This window comes from Tasmannia lanceolata, unplaced genomic scaffold (assembly GCF_043159265.1).
Source record: "Tasmannia lanceolata isolate RefF3 unplaced genomic scaffold, GAP_Taslan_0.1 ptg000023l, whole genome shotgun sequence".
NCBI classification, from domain to species: domain Eukaryota; kingdom Viridiplantae; phylum Streptophyta; class Magnoliopsida; order Canellales; family Winteraceae; genus Tasmannia; species Tasmannia lanceolata.
The window spans coordinates 674,100-696,357 of NW_027518700.1; the positions used below are offsets into that span (position 1 = coordinate 674,100).

The window sequence follows — 22,258 nt, forward strand, 5'->3', positions numbered from 1 at the left end:
GATTTCTTCAAATCCTCCAGAGGATTAAGGCAGGGGGAGCCACTCTCCATTCTTATTTGTGATCATTTCAAAGAAACTAAGTAGAATGATAGACAAAGGCAAGTCTCAAGGAATTACTGACGGATTCAAGGTAGGGAACCAAGGGGTGGAGGCGTCTCACCTTAATTTTGCAGATGACACGTTGGTGTTAATCTACTAGAGTTGGAAAATGTGCTAAAGCTAAAGGCAATCCCCAGATGCTGCTATGAGATGATCACTGGTCAGAGATCCAATTTTCACAAATCAAGAATTTTGGGAATCAATACCCCCTAAAGAAGTTGAAGGCTTAGCGAAGCAGCTCGGATGCTGTGGGTTCTTTCCCAACCTCCTACCTCAGGCTCCCTTTAGGTGTTGGAAGATCAAAGAAAAGACAGTGGGATCATATTATAGAAATGGTGGAGAAGAGATTGGACACCTGGAAGAGAAACTTGGTCTCATTGGATGGCAGAATTATTATAGATCAGAGAAGTGACGGCAAACATTCCTATTAACAGTTATCAGTGCTTAAATGTCCAACGAGCGTAATCGAGCAGATCGAGCAAATTCAAAGAAAATTTTTAGGAGGGGGTGGTTCGACGAGAAAAAAAAGTTTCACTAAGTACGTTGGAAATAAGCAACCAAGCCAATCAAAGCCAGGGGCCTAGGCAGCCTAGGCATAAGGAGATTAAAAGCTAAAAATTAATCACTTCTAAGGAAATGATTATGGAGGTTTGGGGCAGAAACGCCTCACCTTTAAGTTAGGATTATGGAAGGAAAATATGGGGCATCATCGGGCTAGTGGATATAGAACGACATGTAAAGGCGCACAATGGGGTGAAGTATGGAGAGACATTTTGACCCAAAAGCAGAAATTTAATGAATGAATAAGATACCGGGTATACAAAGGAGATAGGATAAAATTCTGGCATCACAAGTGGTGTGGAGAGGCCCCCACTAAAAGAAGTGTTCCCAAACTTATTTGCCATAGTGGTGGATAAGGAAAGGTTTGTGAAGGATTGATTTCAAAAATAAGGAAATAAAATATTCTAGAGGATTATATTTAGGACAAATTTCTTTGACGGAGAATTGGATAGGGTGGTGAGACTGCTAGAGATGTTACCTGCTTAACTTCGATGAATGGTTCTGCATATGAGTAGCGCAAGACGGAAGCGCTGGTGAACTCGTCATATGCATGTGTGATAGGGTGCGGGCCTGCTTATAGTTCATATTCTTGAAGCAATATCCTTATCCGTGTGCATGCCGGGCATAGCAGTAATTGGAAGCTTTATTAAGCTCACCATGCAACAAGTATGTATTCTTGTCATCAGCCACTTGCTCGATCATTCATTTACTGAGCTATTTTTATAAATTGGGATAGTTTCTCGCTATACGAGGCATGCTACATCAAGAAGTCCAGAGAAGATAAAAGACTTTGGAAATGTTGATCATTGTACCCAACCCCGCCCCCTCACGCCTAGCCAGGGTGTGGAGCATCCTTGCACCTCAACTTGGGTCGGGTTGGGTCGGGTTGAGGCCAACCCGAACCCAACCCGAGGGACCATTTGGCCAACACAAACTCGACCCGACCCGAGTCTCAACCTGAAGATGGTCAACCCAACCCGACCCGACCCACATGTTTTTTCTCTCAACCTAATCCCGACCCAAGTTGCAAGAGAAAAAAAAAAGAAGTATTAAAAATAGAAGGTGTTGTTCTTGTGGGGCTTCCTTGAGGCGTACAAAAGCATGAAACTAGGGTTAGGATGCCTTACTTGCAGACTTCGGTGAGGCAAAAAGAAGCATGAAATCATCCTAGAAGAAGAACACAAGATGTTGCCCTCCTAGGGAAATGGCTCTGGAGGTTTGAAAATGAGTCAAGTCAGTTATGGGTGAAACTTATCGAGGCAAAGTATGGTTACTCATTGGGTCAGTGGATATCAGAAGACAGATTTAACAGAAAGGGAAGAACCATTTGGAGGGATATCTTAGGGGTTAAGAATCGATTTGAGGAGGGAGTCAAATTCAGAGTGTACGAGGGGGACAGGGTTAGATTTTGGATCGATAAAGGGTGCTTGGATTAGCCTCTCAAAATAATATTTCCAAGATTGTTCTCTATGGCAGTAGATAAAGAGGGGGTTGTAAAGGATTTTATGGAAAAAAAGGAAGGCAAGGTCGTTTGGAAGCCGGAATTCAGAAGAAATCTTTTTGATTGGGAGATATCACATTTAGTTCGGTTGTTGGGAACTCTAGAAGAAGGTTATGTCAAGCAAGACGGCGAAGACAAGATGGTATGGACCTGGGATTCCTCTGGGGATTTCTCGGTCAAATCTTTTTACTTCCATTTAGTTGGGTGCACGTCATCTGATGTTGTTGCCAAAGTATGGACTATTAAAGCCCCCCCTAGAGTTTGTTTTTTTGGTTGGGCTGCTTGCCAAGGAAGAATTCAGACTGTGGATTTTCTGAGAAAGAGGAAAATGATTATTATCAACCATTGTTCTATGTGTGTGGAGGCAGGAGAATCTGCAAACCATCTTCTAATCCATTGCAAGGTCGCAAGGGAGGTGTGGGGCAATCTTCTGTCTCAGTTTGGTATTTATTGGGTATTCCCTGAATCTTTGATGGAGCTTTTGCAATGTTGGTTTGTGGTTCCGTGGCGAAGGGAAAATCCTTTGGGAGATCTCCTTTTTAGCTACAATATGGGTCTTGTGGAAGGAACGCAATGCGAGACTCTTTAAAGGTTTTGCCAGAGGAGCTAACTTCCTTTTCAATAAGGTGATAGCTTTATCTATTGCTTGGGCAAAAACCATTCCGGAATTTGCATTTGTGTCAGCATATGATTTATGGGAAGGTTGGAGGGAGATTTGCATGAGTTTGGAGAGGAAGTCAAAGGTGGTCCAGCCTTGGGATCCCCCTCCTTCTGGTCATTTTAAACTTAACTTCGATGGGTCTAGTTTTGGCCATCCGGGTCCAGCTAGGATAGGCGGGGTTCTTCGAGATGAGCTTGGTAATGTTGCTTGGGCTTATGCGGGTCCGATCGGATTTGCGGATGCATCGGAAGCCGAGGTAGAGTCGTCCATCAAGGAATAAAATTTCTTGCAAAGAAAGGTGTTGACAAAGTGATTATTGAAGGAGACTCCTTAAATGTTATAAGATGGTTCCAAGGTCTTAGAAATCCTTGGAGATTTGATAGATTTTTTGATGAGATAGATGAATGTTCTAAGTTGTTATCTGTATCATTCAAGCATGTTCGGAGATTGGCTAACAAGATGGCGGATAATTTGGCAAGAATGGGGGTTTCGAAAGAGGCCTTAGATCTATATGATTCTCTCCCTCCTTAATGTTTTGTATCTCTGATCTATTATTCCATGCTTTTATTTTATTCTCCTTTTGTAATTTGACCATCTCTGTCCATTCTCAATAAAATTTGCTATCATTCAAAAAAAAAGAACACAAGATGGAGCATCGAATCATGGGATCAGAAATAAAACAAGAAGTCACAATATTGAGCATAGGATGTAGTCGGCGAAAGCACACAGAAATTCACTGCTCTTTGCTTTGCTACCATTCTTTGATAGCACTTTTCTAACAAGAAGAAAATAAATCGAAGAAGCTGGTGAAATGAAACTAGGGTTTCAGTTGTATATGGCGATGGAGTCCCTTTGATTAGTCACATCAAAGACAAAAAGCATCATAGTGTCCAGCGTAATTAATGGAGAGAAGGGAAAAAGACAGGTTATACCTGTCATCTAACGAAAAAATAAGAGCAAGGATAATAATATATTCCTCCCTTCTTTTACTTGGACAGCTTTTAGTGTAAAAGAGAAATCGTAGGTGGGCTATTCCAAGTTAAAAAAAAAAAAAAAAAAAAGGGTACTATGTCACTTCCCACCCCAGAGCAATTAATGCAAGGATATAATATACTCAGACACGCATGTCACTTAGAATTCTGCCAGCATCTTTAGCTTTTGAAGTAAAAGTACTAAAAAAATTCAGGTTTTAGGCTCGGGTCGTGTTTCCCTATGCTCAACCCTAACCCAACCCAAACACTATTCGGGTTCCATTTTCTTAACCCTAACCCAACCCGACCCGGGAAAACATAGGGTTGAACCTAACAAGTTCGGGTTGAGCCAGACCCAAGTTGCACCCCTAATCCCAAGGTGTGAGCCTTTGGATGGACATCAATGCTAGACAAAATCCTTACCATCAACCATCTTTGCAATCTTTTTTTTTTCTTAAATTGTAGCAAATTTCATTGCAAAACTCCGCCTGTGTTTTTCACAGCCTGTCCCAGGCCAGGATAAAAGAGGAGGGTAGGTGTCAGGTTGGCAGCCTGCAGTAAACTTTACCACTTTTCTATGAAATGAATCGCATAATATTAATTGACGAAACCAAAGCAGGAGTTAATGCTAAGTTAGAGTTATGGAGAACTACTTTGGAATCCAAAGGTTTTAGACTGAGCATGACTAAGAAAGAGTATATGGAGTGCAACTTTAGTAATGGAAGGAGGCGGGGCGAGGATGTAGTAAATATGACTGGACAGGAGGTACCTAAGAGGGATATCTTTCGCTATCTTGGTTCAATCCTACATAAGAAGGAGAGATTGAAGAGGATGTTAACCACAGAATAAGAGCAGGTTGGTTGAAGTAGAAGCATGCTTCAAGAGTTCTGTGCGATCGTAAAATACCTACCAAGTTGAAGGGAAAGTTTTATAAGACAGCTGTGAAGCCAGCCATGCTGTACGGCTCATAATGTTGGGCCACCAAGAAGCAGCATGTGCATAAGATGAGTGAAGCGGAGATGCGAATGCTTAGATGGATGTGCGGCCACATAAGGTCATATCGAATTACAAATGAAGAAATCCGTAAAAAGGTGGGGGTGGCACCAATTGAGGAGAAGATGAGAGAGCACCGTTTAAGATGGTCTGGGCATATCCAACGTAGGCCTTTGGATGCTCCGGTTAGAAGAAGTGACTTGTGCCAAGTTGATGGAGTAAAAAGACGTAGGAGCAGACCAAAAACAACTTGGGTAGAAAGAAAAACTTGAGGGCTAAAAACATAGCAGAGAACATGACCTTGGATATGATAGAATGGAAGAAAATGAGCCATGTAGACGAACCCAACTAGTGTAAGGATTAGACTTAGTCAATTTGAGTAGGGTAAATCCTTTCACCTTCTTCATGAAAATTTTCTAAAGGATTCATTAGCCGACCCAAACTAGTTTGGGACAAAGGCTTAGTTGAGTTGAGTTGAGTTGAGTTGAGCAAATGTCATTGCAAAAGGTGATGACCAAGAAAGTCAACCCCAAAAATACATGCAAGCAGAAAAAACCAAGGACAGGAAAAACAAGAAAGAGAAGACATCAAGGAGGCAAAGAATCCAACAACTCTAAGCTTTGCTTAATGACTCCTTCCCTAGACAACCGATCGGACACACTATTCGCTGATCTTCTAACAAGGGAGAAGATAATCAACGAACCTCCATATTTATCGTTGATTTCGTCAAATAAATGTGTAAATCTCAACGGCAAGTTAAGAGAGCCACTTAGCCACCTTTCGGTATTAAGAGAGTCGCCCTCAACCATTACCCTATTCAGATCCTACTTAGCCAAGCTATTTAACCCCTAGTGAACCGCTCGCACTTTAGCTTCGTTTACATCTGCAGTCCTAATGGGCCCTGAAAATGCCCACACAACCCCTCCTCCAGAATCTCCAAGGACTCCCCCTATTCCGAAAGGACCTGGATTACCCAAACTTGAGCCATCGAAGTTTAATTTTAGCATCCAATGCGCAGGAGGATGCCAATCCTGTACAATGGTCTCCTTCCTTTCAACACTAAGACAAACTTCCTTCCATCCCTCCCAAAGAGCATATGAAGAGGCAAAACGAAAGGAGGGGTTACATTTTACCCAAGCAATAGTGAATGGTCTATGATATGACTTTAATGGAGAGGGAAGGCGGAGACCTTGAAACAACGTTAAAAACTCTTGCGTTTCTTTCTCTCCACAGGACCCACAGAGTGGCTAACAACGAAAAATCATATATGTATATATATACATATGTAAAGAACAACAAAAAATTACCCAAAAAAGGATTCCCTTTTCAATCAGATAAATAAAAATATATTAAAATTATATGAGGTATTCTAAACTGAAGGGCGCTCTTGCAGAAATGGGGTGAAAGGGCGCCTCCATTGGCTACAAGGGGCGGTTGTGCATTTAATTCACAACTGTTCCTTGCAGCCAATGAGGGCGGCCTTTCACCCCATTTCTACAAGGGCGCCCTTCAGTTTAGAATACCTCAAATTATATATATTCCAAAAATTACCCAAAAAGGATTCCTCTTTCAATAGGAACATTGACAGGTTAAAGTTTGACAGAGCAGTATTATAAGAGGTGGAGTGTCATTATAGAGATGACCTATGCTAGAGCTTCCAAAAGTATCAGTCAGTCGTCAACATACAACAAGAAAAAAATGAATGCCAAACCTGAGAATTAATAAAATCTTCATTCTTATCAGCAAAAAAGTGGCGCGCCATAATACTGCTACGATCACGTATGCATTGTTTGTCACCTTCAGACAATCCCAAAGCTGGAAGTGACACTGGTCGAAATGGAATACCAGCACGGCTACTGTCCACAAAGGAATGCAAAAAACTGGACAAAACTCTCTGTGGTGGCCCTGCAAGATGCAAGACAGATGTAAAAGTAAGGAAAGGATTCTAATACTGAAGTACTACATAGTATGAAAATCTTCGACTATGAGGACATCAAATGCATATTATACCAAGGTTCAAAATCCAGATTCAATTCTCAAAGAAAAAATGGCAAATTTGAATTAATCAAGTTTTGGGTCAAATTAAGGGGTTAAATAAAGGCTTGTTTATATGTCTTTCTTCCAATCAAGCAATGGATCGGTTCAGTTTTTGTAGGACCCTGGAGAAACTGTCTGAATGTTTGAAATGACAAAGAAAACTCAATTGAGAATGGAAAAAAGTTCAATCAGGCAATCAGGAAATTCAAAGAAATGACAAACAAAATAAGCTTTTCAGACTCAAACTCAATTAATACTTTACCAAGTTTAAAATGGACTCGGGCTTGGGCCCTCACTGAGTCCACTTCAATTTTGAATCTTTAAGCCTTGGACTATACATCTAGGACAAAAGATAAAGGAACAAAAGGAGAGCTACTTGTGAAAAGCATGTATTTGTTCTAGTGAATTGATTTATACACTTAGCTTGCATCTGGCTACTTGTGAAAGACATGTATTTTATTGCAGTTCTAGTGAACTAACTTATACACCTTCGCTTGTACCTGCCCTAACTACTTGTAACTTCAAAGTTCAAACTAAACTATTCCTAGATTGTAGCTGCAATCTATGTAGAGAGGAAAAAAAGCAATCCATAAGCAATAGGACCAAAGCTAACAGCTTTTCAGATGAAAACCCAATTAAGTAATCAATCAGGTAATTAAAAAAACTTGCTTGATACTCAGAATTCCAGAAAAAAATACTACATAATAAGCTTTTGAGATTCAAAACTAAATCAAGTAGTCAACCAATTTTAGAGTGGACACAGGCCCACACATCATCAAGTTCAATTCGGTTATGAGATTTTGAAACATGGGGTATAAACATCCAAGACAAAAAACCAGAGAGAGAGAGAGAGAGAGGTGGAATATATTGTAAATTGGTTCTTACACCTTAGCATGTACTGGGCATAGTTACATAAGTTCAGAATTGAGAATAATTCAGCAAGCTAAGTGTTAGAGATATAGGGAAAGTTCATAAAAAGATCAGAAGATATGGAAAAGAAAGACACTTAAAACCTATGATTTGGCCGACACTTTGAATTTATTGCCGAGACATGTGTCCTGTCGTGTCCGACACGATACGCGTGTCCACCCATGTTGACACTCCTTTGGATACTTTTAAATGTATTGCTATAAGTTCTAGACTTAAAGTGGGTGTGTGGACACGTTTTTGTGCTTTATCAAGTGTGACATTCTGTTTTATTATTGCATACAGTGTTTACCTCTTTTATTATTAACACTTCTTTTATTATTGTGAAACTACCACTTACTCCAAAAGCTTAAGCTGTTGGAGAAGGCGTTATTTAATCTTTTATACTTTAACACTCCCCCTCACGAGTGGCCCCCTTTTTCTAGGTTTGGCCTACACGTGGCACATGTGGAACCCTTTTTTGGGTTTGGCAGATTTTGCTATCAAGGATGTTTGAACCCAGGCATTTGCTCTGATACCATGTGAAACTACCACTTCCAGTGGTTTTGATTGCCACGTACACTGGCGCAAGGTGTCCCTGGTGATAAAAAGGGGCGTAAATAACACTTCCCTTTAACAATTATAAACTCTTTTTTAGCTCTTCTTTAACTAATATTTGATGTTGTATCATATATACTTTCTATTTTTACCGGTGTCCCCATTTCTAAATTTTGAGGGTTAGCCGTGTCCGTGTCAACATGCGACATTTGTGTCCGTGTCCACAAATCATAGCTTAAAACATATAAAATCAAATTTTTCTATAGCATAACACGTGGATGTGGGCCATGTGGCATGGTGGTTTAAGTGCATATGGTTACTTTAAAAAGGTTGTGAGTTCAAAATCCCATTAAGTTGGCTTTTCATAAGTTACGACTAGTAGCTAGATACTAAAATAATTCACAGATAATTTGTCAAAATGGGTTTATGTAAAAAGTAAATTTTTTAATAAATTCATAAAGTTTTCATTAAAGATATCTCATGAAAATTTTGAGAATAATCAAACCTGTGGCCAGATTCAGTAACTATGTTACCGCCCTTAGAATGCAATTGCAAGCAATATAGGTTGCAGTAGGCAATCATGCTCTTGATTCTCATTCTGAAATCAAGAATTATAATGCATTTTTTTAGTGCTCTTGGCAACTGAATCACGTTTTGCTTGTCTACAACTAAAAAGAGAGAGCATCAACACACGCTAGTATATCCTTCCCTCAAGCCCTCACCTACCAGCATCGCAGACAAGTGTTTCCAACATATGGACCCATGAAACCCTAATACTAGCTTCTCCTTTTTTATGAAATTGAGTATCCCCACCCCAATTTTTAGGGCGGGACTTTTCCCTACAGATGCACGCAATCACCCATAAACCACGTGCATCGGGCAAGCCCAGGGGGATTCGAACTCGCGTCAATGAGGAGCATAACCATGACTCTAAGCCAAAGAGCCACACCCGTATGGGTTTAAAAGAGACAGGGATGCAACACGAGGACTTCCCAGGAGGTCATCCATCCTAGTACTACTCTAACCTAAGCACACTTAACTTCGGAATTCTAATGGGATCCAGTGCATTTGTGCTGGTATGGTCGCACCCTTGACTTTAAGCACGCTTAACCCTAATACTAGCTTGTCCATGGATATATTATAATACAATAAAAGGCACAAAATTCAGTACAGATTTTTTTTTTTTTTGAAAAATGATATATATATATATATATATATATATATATGAGGAAAATGATTGTGAGCTTGAAGCTCATATAGCTTATATGAGGTTGAGGACCCAAACACACATGGGCCCACATTGTTAGGATGATCCAAAGCATTCATTTGAAAGGCCCTTACATAGATAGGGTGTGTACAAAAAATCAGCTCCATAGGGTCATCCTAGCCCATCCAAAAGTGGAGGGCAAAATATACAGACACCGTTTGCCACAAATCTGCCCATTTTTGCCCTCCGCTTTTGGAGGGGTTAGGATGATCCAATAAAGCTGATTTTTGGTACACGCCCTATCTATGATGGGGCCTTGCAAATGAATGGTTTGGATCACCACAAAAAATGTGGGACCCATGTGTTTGGGCCCTCAACCTCATATAAGCTATATGAGCTTCAAGCTCACAATCATTTTCCTATATATATATATATTGGATAAGATGTACAAAGTGATGGGGACAAGTTGTCCCGCCACATTACATTGCATCATAAAATACCATAGGAGACTTCTCCAATGGCCCAAAAAGATAAAACATCAACAGATAAACCTCGTAAACCCCAGAGTAGCCTTCCACCCTACTCCCAGAATCATGCAAAATACTACCACTCATAACAAACATTGAAAACAAGACTCTCAACCAGACGAGTCTTCCAACCCATACCTTCATCCATCCTCATGTTTGCATCCCCCACCAAAAACCACCATAAAAGGTTGACCAACCAGGGGACAGAGAACCCGAGTAGCGAAGGACCAATATCCCTCAAGCCCACTCAAGAATCAAAACTAAACATCCCTTCAACCTTTCCATCTACACCATCACATGGTAGAAAATCAAAAAATCGCCTTCCCAAACACATCCAAAGAGGCAGCCCATCAAAGCTCCCAAAAAACTGTATGTATAGTACAGCCATCAAAACCTTTTAATTAACTTAACACGGATTTAAGCTCCCTACCTCCTTTACTAGGAGTCTTCCCTTTCACAGCATCACGCCACTCAATATCCAAGAACATCCTCTCTGTCTCATCCACATTCTCCTCATCACCAATCCCCAAAAAACTTCCCATCTTCTTCATCTCCTTAAATTCTTCCAACAGCTCATTGTTTTCTTCCTCTACACTCTCTGAAACCTCCTCCCCAACTCTGCATCATCCCTTTGAAGACAAACTTTGATCTTAGCACTAAGATCCACGTCCATTGAGTCCTGAGACATCCCAATTTCTCCTATAAGATGACCCCATGAGTCACTTTTGTCTCACCTGCAAGTCTCCGGTATTCTCTCCGTTCTGATTTTCACCTACCATAGATTCTACATCCAACTCTTGTTGGAAAAAAGGCAGTTCATAGAGCGGAACACAAGCCTCTTCTAGGCTTTTCTTCCCCGTCATATCCATTATTTCTTCCTCCTTTCCGTTCGCCTCCTCATAAAGCTTTTTCCATTGGAGCTTAAGGTATTCCAGTGCCACTTCCTCCTTTCTGAAAAGTTGTTGGCGTTTCATCTTCGTTTCACTACTCTGCCCCAGCCGCTTGAATCTCGATGAAGCACCCACTCTCATCCGATGATGACGATTGAATGGTTCCTCAAAAGTGGGGTTCTGAAACTCATCACCTGAGTTATTGCCAAAGTAGACGAACCTTTGAACCAAAGAGAGTAAACTCGACAGAGACATTTTTCTTTCTTGTCTGAAGAGAGGTCCACCACTTTTATAAGAGAACAAACCGCCTATTTTGACCACTAGCTTCAGCTTTAATTTATTATTTTCCTTCTTCCCAAAAATTTTATGCCTGTTGAAGTCATCCCTTACACGATATCCTTTTGAGCCTTGCCTTGGCTCCCACAATAGAGCAGGGGCAAACTTGACACGTTATCCAGCCGGGCGCGTGTCCAGCACACCATGTTTCTTTTTCCCATGTTTATCTTCATCAATTTGGTTTCTGACCTCCTTTTTCCTTGCCCAAGAAGAAAGCATATTACCATCATTCTCTGCAGGACCTCCCTCCTCTCCCATCAATAGCTTACCCATTCCCCTCTAGCCACGTGTCTTATCATTTAATTCAAGGCTCCTAGCCTTCTCATTGAGCCAATCACCTCCACCTCCACCTCCAGTATTTGCTAGCCTCAATGTACCTGCTAAAGAACACTCTGCCCGATTAGACCCCATTTCAAATTTGAATTTAGGTTTCTCCAACAGTCGACTCCCCCCTTCTGGGGCCTCAGAAGGACTGGCTTCCCTATCCCCACCTCATCAGAGACTTTACCCAGCTCCGGTAATCATTTATCAGGGGCGGAAACCTTCAACGGTTGAGAACTAGAATCATCCTCAGAGTTCTCAATAGATGTTTTAGCATCAATTGAACTCGAAGCCCCCATATTAGAATGACAATGTTTACTAAATCCATAAGGAATTCCTTCCTCTGAAACACCCACCACGCCTATTAAATAGCATTTATTCTCAATGTTCACTCTAATAAATGGACTTAAGTATTTCCATTCCGAGGTGAGAACCTTAGCCGAATCAAAGGCCACACAATGGACATGATGACCCGATAATTTGACTTGGAGGACCATGCCAAAAACCCTACCTAGAGCCTCAATCGTTGTCACCGACCAAGCATGAAGTGGAATATCGTAGAACCTAATCCAGATAGCCTTAGCAATAGTATGGAAAGTCGGGTTCCATGGATGCAAGGATGAGAGTTTATTTCCCAATGCATATCCCCTCTACGCGGAACCCAACTCGATTGGTTCTCCGATTCAAACCTAAATAAGAGCTCCTTGTCACTGATTGCAAGAGGTTTTGCAAGACCTGGTATGGTATTTTCCATAATTTCTTAGCCCATTCCCAAATTTCCACAAGTTTCCAGCCCCCCCTTTCCGTACACCCCACCAGGCACATTTTAAGCAGTTCCTTGCGATCCTCTATCTCTCGTCCAACCAAATTAATCTCCGGGAATCTCCCATCAAGACCTGAATCTCTAACCTCCTCCTCCCATCTATTATCGAGAACCACTCCATTAGAATCATTAGAAGTTATCCTTTTAACGCTGTTTACCCGACACTTCCTGCAACAATTTCTTTTCCTAAAGTTGAAATAAACGCAGTTTATACATTTCCAATCTCCTTCAAAAACCCTTGACGATCTTTCTGAGGGCATAATGTTTGGTTTACGACCATCAACCCATCGCTCATTTCTCTTCCCAGTCAGCAAGACTCTTCGATCGAGAGCTGGCCTTTCACCTTCGCTCCCTGATCCGTAGGTAGACTCATGGACACTTCTCGGCGAGGAACATGGAGAAATACTAAGACTCTTCCTGTTACGGAAATGAGATTTTTTTTTCTACAGCAGTCTCTATGTCCAACGCTTGAAGAGCATCGACAACAGAGTAGCCTCCATCATAAACCTCTTTCAGGCTCTCAATTGTGTAGCCACACCTACAAACTCCTCTTCCGATGGAACTGCCCAGACAGATCACCCCCGGGGATCTCTCCCACCGGTGGCTGAAAAAATCACGCACCGTAATTTCCACTCACCATCTAAACTCGAATTAGCCTTTGAGTTAATTCACAACGAGCCAAAATTCAGTACAAATATCAATATAATATATTTTAAAAACGAAGAAAACTATAAGCATAAACAACTGAAACCGAAAAATAAACATATAATGATAACTTTGAAGCATTTTTATCTATGGAAATTTATAAAACTCCTAAAACTCTCCTCAGTGATTCGCAAAGATTATGGAAGCTTCTAGTGTTATTTTTGTTTCTCCATATTTTCTGGTGCTGCAAGTGCCAATTATGCGACAAAGGGCATCTTTTACATCTGCATCTCTCAGCAGGACTGGATTCTCAACATAGTGAAAGTGCCTCTACTAAAATTGTTAATCCACATTTGAAATAATAATAATAATGATAATAATAATAATAATAAATGAAAAAAGAGGAATGAAATAGGAAAAAATATATAAAGAATAGGAGACAATAACTGAATTTCAATCAGACTTGACAACAAAAGAAAGATAATTCTCATTTGGAACCGAAGACCCAAACAGAAATGGGAGGTCGATCTCTACAGAATTTGCAATGAGGCTATCTACCTGGCTCCTCTGTAATTCCCAATTCCATGAATTTGAGGTTTGTTTATTGCGAGCCTTTGCAGTGGCTGCGTAAACCGGTGAAGGGAGGGGGTAAAAAAATTGTTTTTCATAAGCTTCATGCAAGGAAAAAGCACTTATCTCTTTCTTGAAAGGGGGATAATGATAACTTAAGAGAAGTTTACCTTGGCATTGTTTTGTTAGTATTGTGACTGGGCCCTCCAGAGAGCAATTGTGAGTCGAATGAAGGTATAGATCTTGTAAGCATTGCGATTAGTGATGATGTGGTCGAGCAATGTCTCGGCATCATAATCATAGGAAGATGCATGAGAGAGGGAATCTACATTTGCGAGGAGAACGATGAGATTGGAGTGGAGGCACTTGACAAGACTGAACTTCAAAGACGGAGTGAAAAGATAGAAACCCCTGACGAGATAATAGATCCGATCGAAGACATCTTGCTCTGCTACGCGGAATAGCTCCTTGTCGGAGAGTTCACATACGATGCCTTTTCACATTAAATTAAAAAACAGAAGTTGAGGCAAACAAAATTGGGGAAAAGGAGAGAAGTCGGGGTTTTGATGATCCTTTTTTTTTTTTGAGTGAAGTAATTGATCGTTAATGAGTTCTTCGATTTGGGTATGGGTGACGGACGTGGTGTTGAATGGGGTTTGTATGACATCGTCGAGTTCTTCCTCGGGCTCGCAGAGATTCGAAGGGAAGATGAATGGTGGGGCCATAGAGAGAGAGAGAGAGGTGACGGCAGCAGCTCGTTATCCAACTTGATACACTCAATAATAGGATTCTCCAAAGCGATACAAATTTACCACACATAATCCCAATAATAGGACCCTGGTGCACTGGACCGCCCTTTTTAATCCCAATTATCAACCTAGTAAAAATTAAATGCATTTTTTTAATAAATAACTAACACCATTATGATTTAAGCAGGAAAAACAACTAATGCTTTTTATGAATGGTTCCTGAGCACGCCCATAGAGAAAAAACTAATCGACAAAGAAAAAAAGACTAAACGTAGCCAGCTTTTCCTAGGTGGAAATTCAGCTGAAAATATGCCCATTAGAACAAGCAGACCTTTGGAAAATAGCAGTAAGTTAAAAATCCATGATAGACAAACAAGCAACGGAAATTTTAAAGCGTGGCAGGATTCAATTTTTCTACCCAGAAATTAGTCAAACAAGTTACTTGGGTTACATAAAACCAGCATATAGAAAGGACAAAAAAGACATAGGGCATTGATGATATAAGACAACCATGGGATTAAGTTTCTAACATCATCTTGAACATTACCATCCCAAGTAGGTTGAAGGTGAGAATTAACACCGCCTTCGTATATCTGCTCGAAGTTAGAAAAATGTGCTTGACTTTCTCTGGCCTGGACATAGGGTGGAATTGAGGGTCGATTAACCTCATCCCATGCATCAGCAAGTCCACCGTGATCTGTAGAACGGACCCTGCGAAGAAACTCTGAGCTCTGGGCATCAGGGTGTTGATATTGTTGATGATCGGACTCCAAACCCGGAAGGGTTGTGAAAGGACCATTATCAAGAGGATTGACAGGACCTGTAGGTATTGTTCCAGGAAGCTCCCTCAACCTCTCCTGTTAAGACAGTGAAAGGATGTCAAATAGACAATGGAATAAAAAAGAAACCAATCTTGGCACACTACATTAGCCGGATAAAAATTTAAATAAAATTGCAAAAACTAATTATTATAGAACTTATATGGATCTATGAAGAAATAATCAGCTTCTTTCAACACCAATCAACCAGAACTACTTACTGTTGAAACATCGATTTAGAGCAATAAGAAGAACAATAGCAAGCAAAACTCGCAACATAAGCAAGAACGATAAGGAAAAAAACTGTAACCCGGCATTTAAAAAAAAAAAAAAAAAAAACTGTTTTGGTTTGGAACAGATGCCAGTCTCAACAGAATCAGAAGACCACATGAAATGCACCGTAGTTAAACGAAATCCACCAATTCAATACTCCAGAACAAGCCAAAACGAGTTCAATTAGAAGTATAAAAACCAGGCAATTTAACCGCATACAAAAAACTGTGATTGGAGACTACTAAACTTTGCACATTCCAAGTGCCAGTTTATAATGAAATTAAGAGCCGTCATAAAGCAAAATACAGCTCAAGACAGGGGGGGAAATCCAATTCTACCCATAAGCAAAAAACAGAGAGAAAAAAGGAATTGCCAAAACCCCTAAAAAGTTTTGCAAGAGCAATCCATGAACATAAATAGGAATAGCTAAAAAACTCCAGAAAACCAGAAATCGTAACCTGTGAGAAACAAAATCTACAAAACAATAAGTCCTCTTGGCCTGAAGTAACAATTTGACAGACAGAATTTCTTAAAGGGGATTGAAGAATTCCACAAAAAAAAAAGATAAATGATTAGTATTCGTCACCCAATGGGATAATTAGAGACTTCTAAGATTACCAATTGGAAAGCCCCAATGGATAATGGTTAATTAAGACCACATAGAGTTCGAGGGTTGGAGTTGGACAAATCCATGGCATGAAATTATAAAAAGAAAAGAGAGAGAGAGAGAGAGAGAGAGAGAGAGAGAGAGAGAGAGAGAGGCAGCTACCTGGGTCTTGGATGAGGAACCGAGAAAGGTATTAGCGAGGAGACCAAGAGGGTTTGAAGAGGAGGAAGAAGAAGGGGCGCCGGGAACAGCGCAGGCTGCGCCTCCCGTAACCAGGTCTCTCATCGCCATCTCTCTAATCAATCAATGATTCCTCTTCTTCTGCGCCTTGGCTGAAATTGACAAGGAGGTCCTAAAAAACAATCGATGCTCTATCCTTTATTTATTATCTCTGCTCTTTTCTCGACTTTCGATGAATGAATGCTCGGGTAGGGCCGTGCACGCCAACTACAAGATCATAGTCGGTCCCATCTTGAATGACCTACCTGTTTGGATAAGCAGGAATTTTGTGGAAAATGTTTGTAGGTTGCCCCGATGTTTGGTTGACCGGTCTATGGTGGGAAAAAAAAAAAAAAACTTTATTTGATTGCTTGAACTGTTGGGAAGAAAAAAACTCTTCTCAAGATTATTTTGCTTCCTGGGATTATTTTGGGATGGGATGAAAAGGCAATCATTACAAGAGTGGGATTAAAAAAATTCACCACACAAGCAATCATTATAAGAGTGGGATTAAAAAATTCTAGTGTTGAAAGGCAACCAAACATTGGATAGGACCAAAATTTTACTAAAACTTTTTAGGACCAAAATTTTTACTGGCAACCAAACGGGCTGTCTAAAATCCTAAGATTTCATACTTTTTTTACACGCCAGAAAAACCAAACCCAAAATCCAAGAAAGAAAAATAATTTCCAAAGAAAATTTTTCCCCCTTGGAAATTTTATTCTTGCCATCCAACATGGCCTAAAATATTTTATTTGATTCACCTCGCACCAATTCTAATCAGCCTTTACAATTTTTTTGGGGAAATGATTTCTGCGCTGAGTGTTTTGATAAACACGCGCTCTCCACTTGTTTGTGGTGTAGTATTTAAAGGGATGTCATAGGATATTACGGTTCTCAAAAGGCTCTTAAAACCCTTTAAATACTACACGGCAAACAAGTGGAGCGCGTGTTTATCAAAACACTTGAGCGCAGAAATCATTTCCCTTTTCTTGTTTGCTTTATTTGCAAAAAGAGTGTTGTAGTTTGAAAATTTGCAAATATAGTGATCAGGTTTGAGTGAAAATTGCAAATCAGGTCATGCAAGCAATTTGTGACCCAAATACCCATGGTAAAAAAAAATTTATTGGTTGAAATAGACCAAAATGTCCTTATACATTAAAAGGCAAAAAATGCCTACTAAAAAAGACCGAAATACTCAATGCTAAGATCTGAATCAAGGGTGTGGGAACATCGTTTCTACATGTACTAGCTTTCTTATACATGCGTGTGAAAATAGGCCCACGCCATAAAAAACACATGACTTGTAAAATTTTGGGCCCTGCCATACACATGGGCTCGGGTGGAAATTGTCCAACGTACCTCATCAAAACATGAGGCAAAATGGTGGGCCCCACCCAATGCTTGGGCTTGAATTGAGTTGTTGGGACCCACACTATCAAAACATATTGATGCTGCCCAAAATCTGACTGCTCGGTCTAGCTTGGTAGAGCCTATAATCTTGCGCTCACAGAGAAAGCGTCAGTAGGCCAGGAGTTGTGGCTCCGAACGGCCACTTCGACATTCAAGTCAGAGATGGGCAACACAGAAGAAAGGGACGAAGGGAAAAGACAAGAGCCAAAACAGATTGCCATCGAGATGTGTGTTCATGCCCCTTTGTTTGAGTCTGTGAACGCACTTTTACAAGAGAGGAGGCCCATGATACCCACGACACTCATCATGCCCTTAATCCCTCCCACGTGTAGCGAATTGGGTGGTGGTTACAATCGTGGGGGCGTGATCCTGGGAATAACCAAACGGAGATGGTGGGATGGTGGTCGTGACGGGAGCCTTCGATTCCTCTTTCTGACATGTGTGGGATGGGGATTCCTGTAACGGTCTGCCGGATTCCTTGCTCATTCGTGGGATTTTCGCCATAGTATCTTATTTCTTGATAGGTCGGCACTGATGGCGTAGGACGTAGGCCCAGCGTGGTCGTATTCTGAATCTGGGGAGAGACTTTGGGTTGGTACCGAATATACCGATTTTACCCCAACACATATCATTGAGCATCACGGGTATTTTGCTCCTTTACAAGGTAATGTTCATCTTTTTCACATATAAGGACCTTTTGGCCTTTTACTTCAAAAGTGATGACCCTATTTGCAAATTGTCAAACTAGAAGACTGTTTATGCCGAAAGAGCAAGGTAGAGGGCTTCTTTTGCAAAACCCCATTTTTTGTCGTTGAATGTGAACCTAGATATAATTTTTTGTTGATCGCTTTAGTGTTTGGGTTATTTTCCACGTGTATGGGCTTTTGTTATTTTCATAAAATATGGGTATTTTTTATATGACCTTGTTAATTTTCTAGATATTTTTATTATTTTCTTGAAAAAAATGGGTACTTGGGCATTTCCCATGAGATGTATAGTTTATCATTTTCTATGCAAAGTGGATTATTTTGATCAATTTCTATAATAAAAGGGTTGGCCATTTTTCATAAGATATGAGTAGGGTATTGTGATTTATGAAGACTAAAGCAGGATTTAGGTTGTGTTCTTCAATGCTTTCCATTTTTTTGTCATCACAACGAAATGAGCATGATGGAATTTGAAAGGATCCTACGAATCTGTCTTATCTCCTACTATCTCTTATACTTCCCTAATCTCGTATTGTTTGGATCTTTATCTTTATTTCTACAATATTTATGTTATGTTTCTTTGGCTAGATTTTAGGTGTTTTGCTATTAAATTTTAGACGACTTTTTTATCTTCTCTATCTATTAATTCCTTCTTTGACATACCACATGCTCTCGTGATGAAACAAAGAGGCTCGGGAACCCTATTGACAGATATAAGAGCCAATAGAGTTTTCCTCTGTCTCTTTCAACATGGCAACATCATCTAATGACACCAAGGCACGAACTTGTAGGGAGCTTGACCAGGCGTTGCAGGTGGCTCAACAGATTATTGCCAGGCACGGTTAGTTCATCCACAATCTCCAGCAGTCCATAGCTGACATCGACGTCTAGTTGCAGAACGTCCATACTTTCATTCAAACCCTCAAAGCTTATTCCCATCAATAACAATAATAGTCAAATAATAGATAATGTCGTCGCAATGGAGAGTCCCACGCAAGATTGCCATAGCGGGGAGTCGAAACGGGAATCGAAAGCGGGAATCGAAGGCTCCCAGGGAAAAATCCTACTCAAGGTTGCCAGAGCGGAAATCGAAAGCTCCTAGGGAAGAATCCTGCTTCTTTGGTCCTACCCTCAACTAAATCAATGTATCGCATGAACAACACCCCTTTAACTACTGCCACATCAGGATCAATCTGCCCAAATTTAATGGCACAAACCCATCAGAGTGGCTTTATGTTATCAGTCAAGTTCCAGCCATGCATCAACTCTCTGATGAAAAATATGATGACTATAGCAGCCATTCATCTCACTAGAGATGCAATCCCCCAGTATCGATGGCTAATCAAAACAATGGGACCATGATTGTGTTTTATAAAGTCTCTAAACATCCACTCTAGCACAACGAGCATGGATGATCCAAGAGGTACCTAATCTAAACTCTGCCAGACAACCACCATTCGTGATTATCAAGCCCAGTTTGGACAGTTAGAAATCGGATCTCCTGCCTTCAAGAGAAATATCTCATAAATTGCTTTATTTATTTATTATTACAAGATGGCATCGAAACTGGCGTGAAATTACTGCAGCCCCTTACCTTGCAACATAATTTTATTATTGTTGTTTGCCGGGAAGAAGCTTTAGACGCAAGCAAAATTCTAGTTGCCGCACATCTACTCGTGCCATTCCGTTTAGCCTAAATTTATCCTACCCCATTACTCCACAACCACGCGCACACCCATTATCCTGCACCAATGAAGGATCTCCACTTAAGCAACATATCTCAACTGAAATGCATGGGAAGCGTCGCAAAGAACACCGCAGGATTGAGAAAATCACATGTGTTAGTTAGATCAGGATAATTTTCAAACTTAACCATACAATATTTTGGGCCGACGATCATTAAAGCCGTCCAACATCATGCATGAAGATGTCACCTGGGAGAACTGATCACAATTCCAGCTAAGTTTTCTTGATTTTGCACCTTACGGCCAAGGCACCCTCTAAGAGGGAGGGAATGTGAGATCTAGCAAAGCTATTCCATCTCCTACTTTCTCTCATATCTGCCTTGTCCCATAATATTTAGGTATTTATATTTCTTTTCTTTTTTTAAATATTTTTGTTACATTGCTTAGGCTAGATTTTTGGTATTCTGCTATTAAATAATAACTATCTTATCGCTTGTAAGGGGAAAAATTTCGTTGAATTAAAGTTTGTAGAGTTTCTGTCTTCTCTCAAATTTAGGTGACTTTTTTAGGGAAATGATATCACTACTACCATATTTTGATGATCGCACTCCTCACTTTATTAAAAAGTACGGTATGGCCCACACCATAGGATGATCCAAACCGTCCATTAGATGGGCCACAACCTAGATAGGTTTTGCCCCAAAAATCGTTTCCGCAGGTTGATCCTAACCCTCCAATCTATAGAGAGACTGAATATTAGAGGGTTGATCCTAACCCCTATAGATCAGATGGTTAGGATCAATAAAGCGAGGAGTGCGATCATCAAAATACTGTAGTGGTGATATCATTTCCCTTTTTTATCTTCCTTTTTTATTTCTTTCTTCATCAAAATCCCTCGTATTTATGTGGTGAACCAAACCGGCTCTAGAGTCCCAATAGAATCACGAGGAGCGACTCTACTTTGTTTCTAAAAACCACAAACACCATTATTCTTATAATTTTTATTTGTTCATTCTCGCGAAAGGGCTAGAGAGAGTGATTAAAGAACACACCACTGGTCTACACGATTTTAAGATTGAAATAATTAAGTGGCATTTGTCCACAAAATCTAACTTTTCAAATTAAAGTTTCATGTGATCGCCTCCTAAAATTACGGGAAATTTTATTAGCACAACCACATTTTGATATCCACACAAACTCAGTTGTCTTTTTTTCTTTAATTGGCTCCCGAGAGCTTTTCAGGAAAAGTAAAATTCTTTTGACATCAAAATATGGTTGTGCTAGTATTATTTCCCAAAATTATTTTATGTCAGAAGAAACTCTTTATCAATTTTTGGGTCGATTTTCTTCTCTTTATTTGACGGGACATAGGACACTGTGTGCTAATTTTTTTGGGTTGATTTTCGTCTCCTTAACAAGAGAGAGGGGATGAGATGGGGGCACGTGGCTGCTGTTCTTGTGAGCCATCAAAGAAATGTACACTGAACTATGGTACCTTATGCCCACCCTTCCTCCGCTCTGAAAACCATGTGAACGAAGAGTGGGCAGAAGGGAAGGAGGTACTCACACAGAGTCGCACACTTGAGCAATGCGGGAGCCCTATTACGTAGAGGGAATGGGTCGAGTAAACTGCCGGGGCATACACAATGCTTCTGTTCAGAGACGAAATGTTCCTGGAAGTTCTTGCTCCTATTGGACCCTTTGTATCTATAGGCATCAGGGATCGACGAAATGTTCCAAATGTTCCTGGAAGTTCTTGCTCTCATTGGACCCTTTGTATCTATAGGCATCAGGATCCCGATTCATGGATCTCTCGGTTCGAGAAATAAGTGGATTGAACATGCAAAGGGTTTAGTTAAGATATGCGAGATTCCACCAAGTACTCAAATGGAACCTAACCATATATGTCCTACAATTATATATTCTAAATCGTCTACACTAACAATCCATCATTCTCCACTTGGGGGTACCAAATAAATGACTACTGGAATCGTGGTTTGGGGCATAAAGATTCCACTGACCTGTAAAAAGTGGGAACTGATTGATGATCCATCCTCAGCCGTCAACAGGTAAGGTGGATTGTTTAGCCATTCTTCCTAAAAATTAGGGCTATTCATATTTGCACTACCATGTTTTAATAATTGCACTAACTCAATTTGTCTTTTATTATTTCAACAGCTG

At 40.4% G+C, this 22,258-nt stretch overlaps 1 protein-coding gene and 1 non-coding gene across 3 annotated transcripts in view; both read right to left on the reverse strand.

Annotated features, from left to right (window-relative positions):
- LOC143856818 (peroxisome biogenesis protein 5-like) overlaps nt 1–16,478 on the reverse strand; it is a 38,943-nt gene extending 22,465 nt beyond the window's left edge. Inside the window, exons 1-3 of one of the 2 annotated variants that reach the window (XM_077367101.1) lie at nt 16,216–16,478; nt 14,903–15,212; nt 6,498–6,691 (exon numbers count right to left, since the gene is read on the reverse strand). In XM_077367101.1, coding sequence (XP_077223216.1) covers nt 6,498–6,691; nt 14,903–15,212; nt 16,216–16,344 — 633 coding nt within the window. In that variant the 5' untranslated portion in view covers nt 16,345–16,478. The remainder of the gene's footprint in view (nt 1–6,497; nt 6,692–14,902; nt 15,213–16,215) is intronic. The other variant, XM_077367100.1, reaches the window with a different exon arrangement.
- Nucleotides 9,259–9,377, reverse strand: LOC143856852 (5S ribosomal RNA). The gene has a single exon (XR_013238395.1). It is a non-coding gene; the product is annotated as a 5S ribosomal RNA (ribosomal RNA).
- Nucleotides 16,479–22,258: the final 5,780 nt, after the last annotated feature.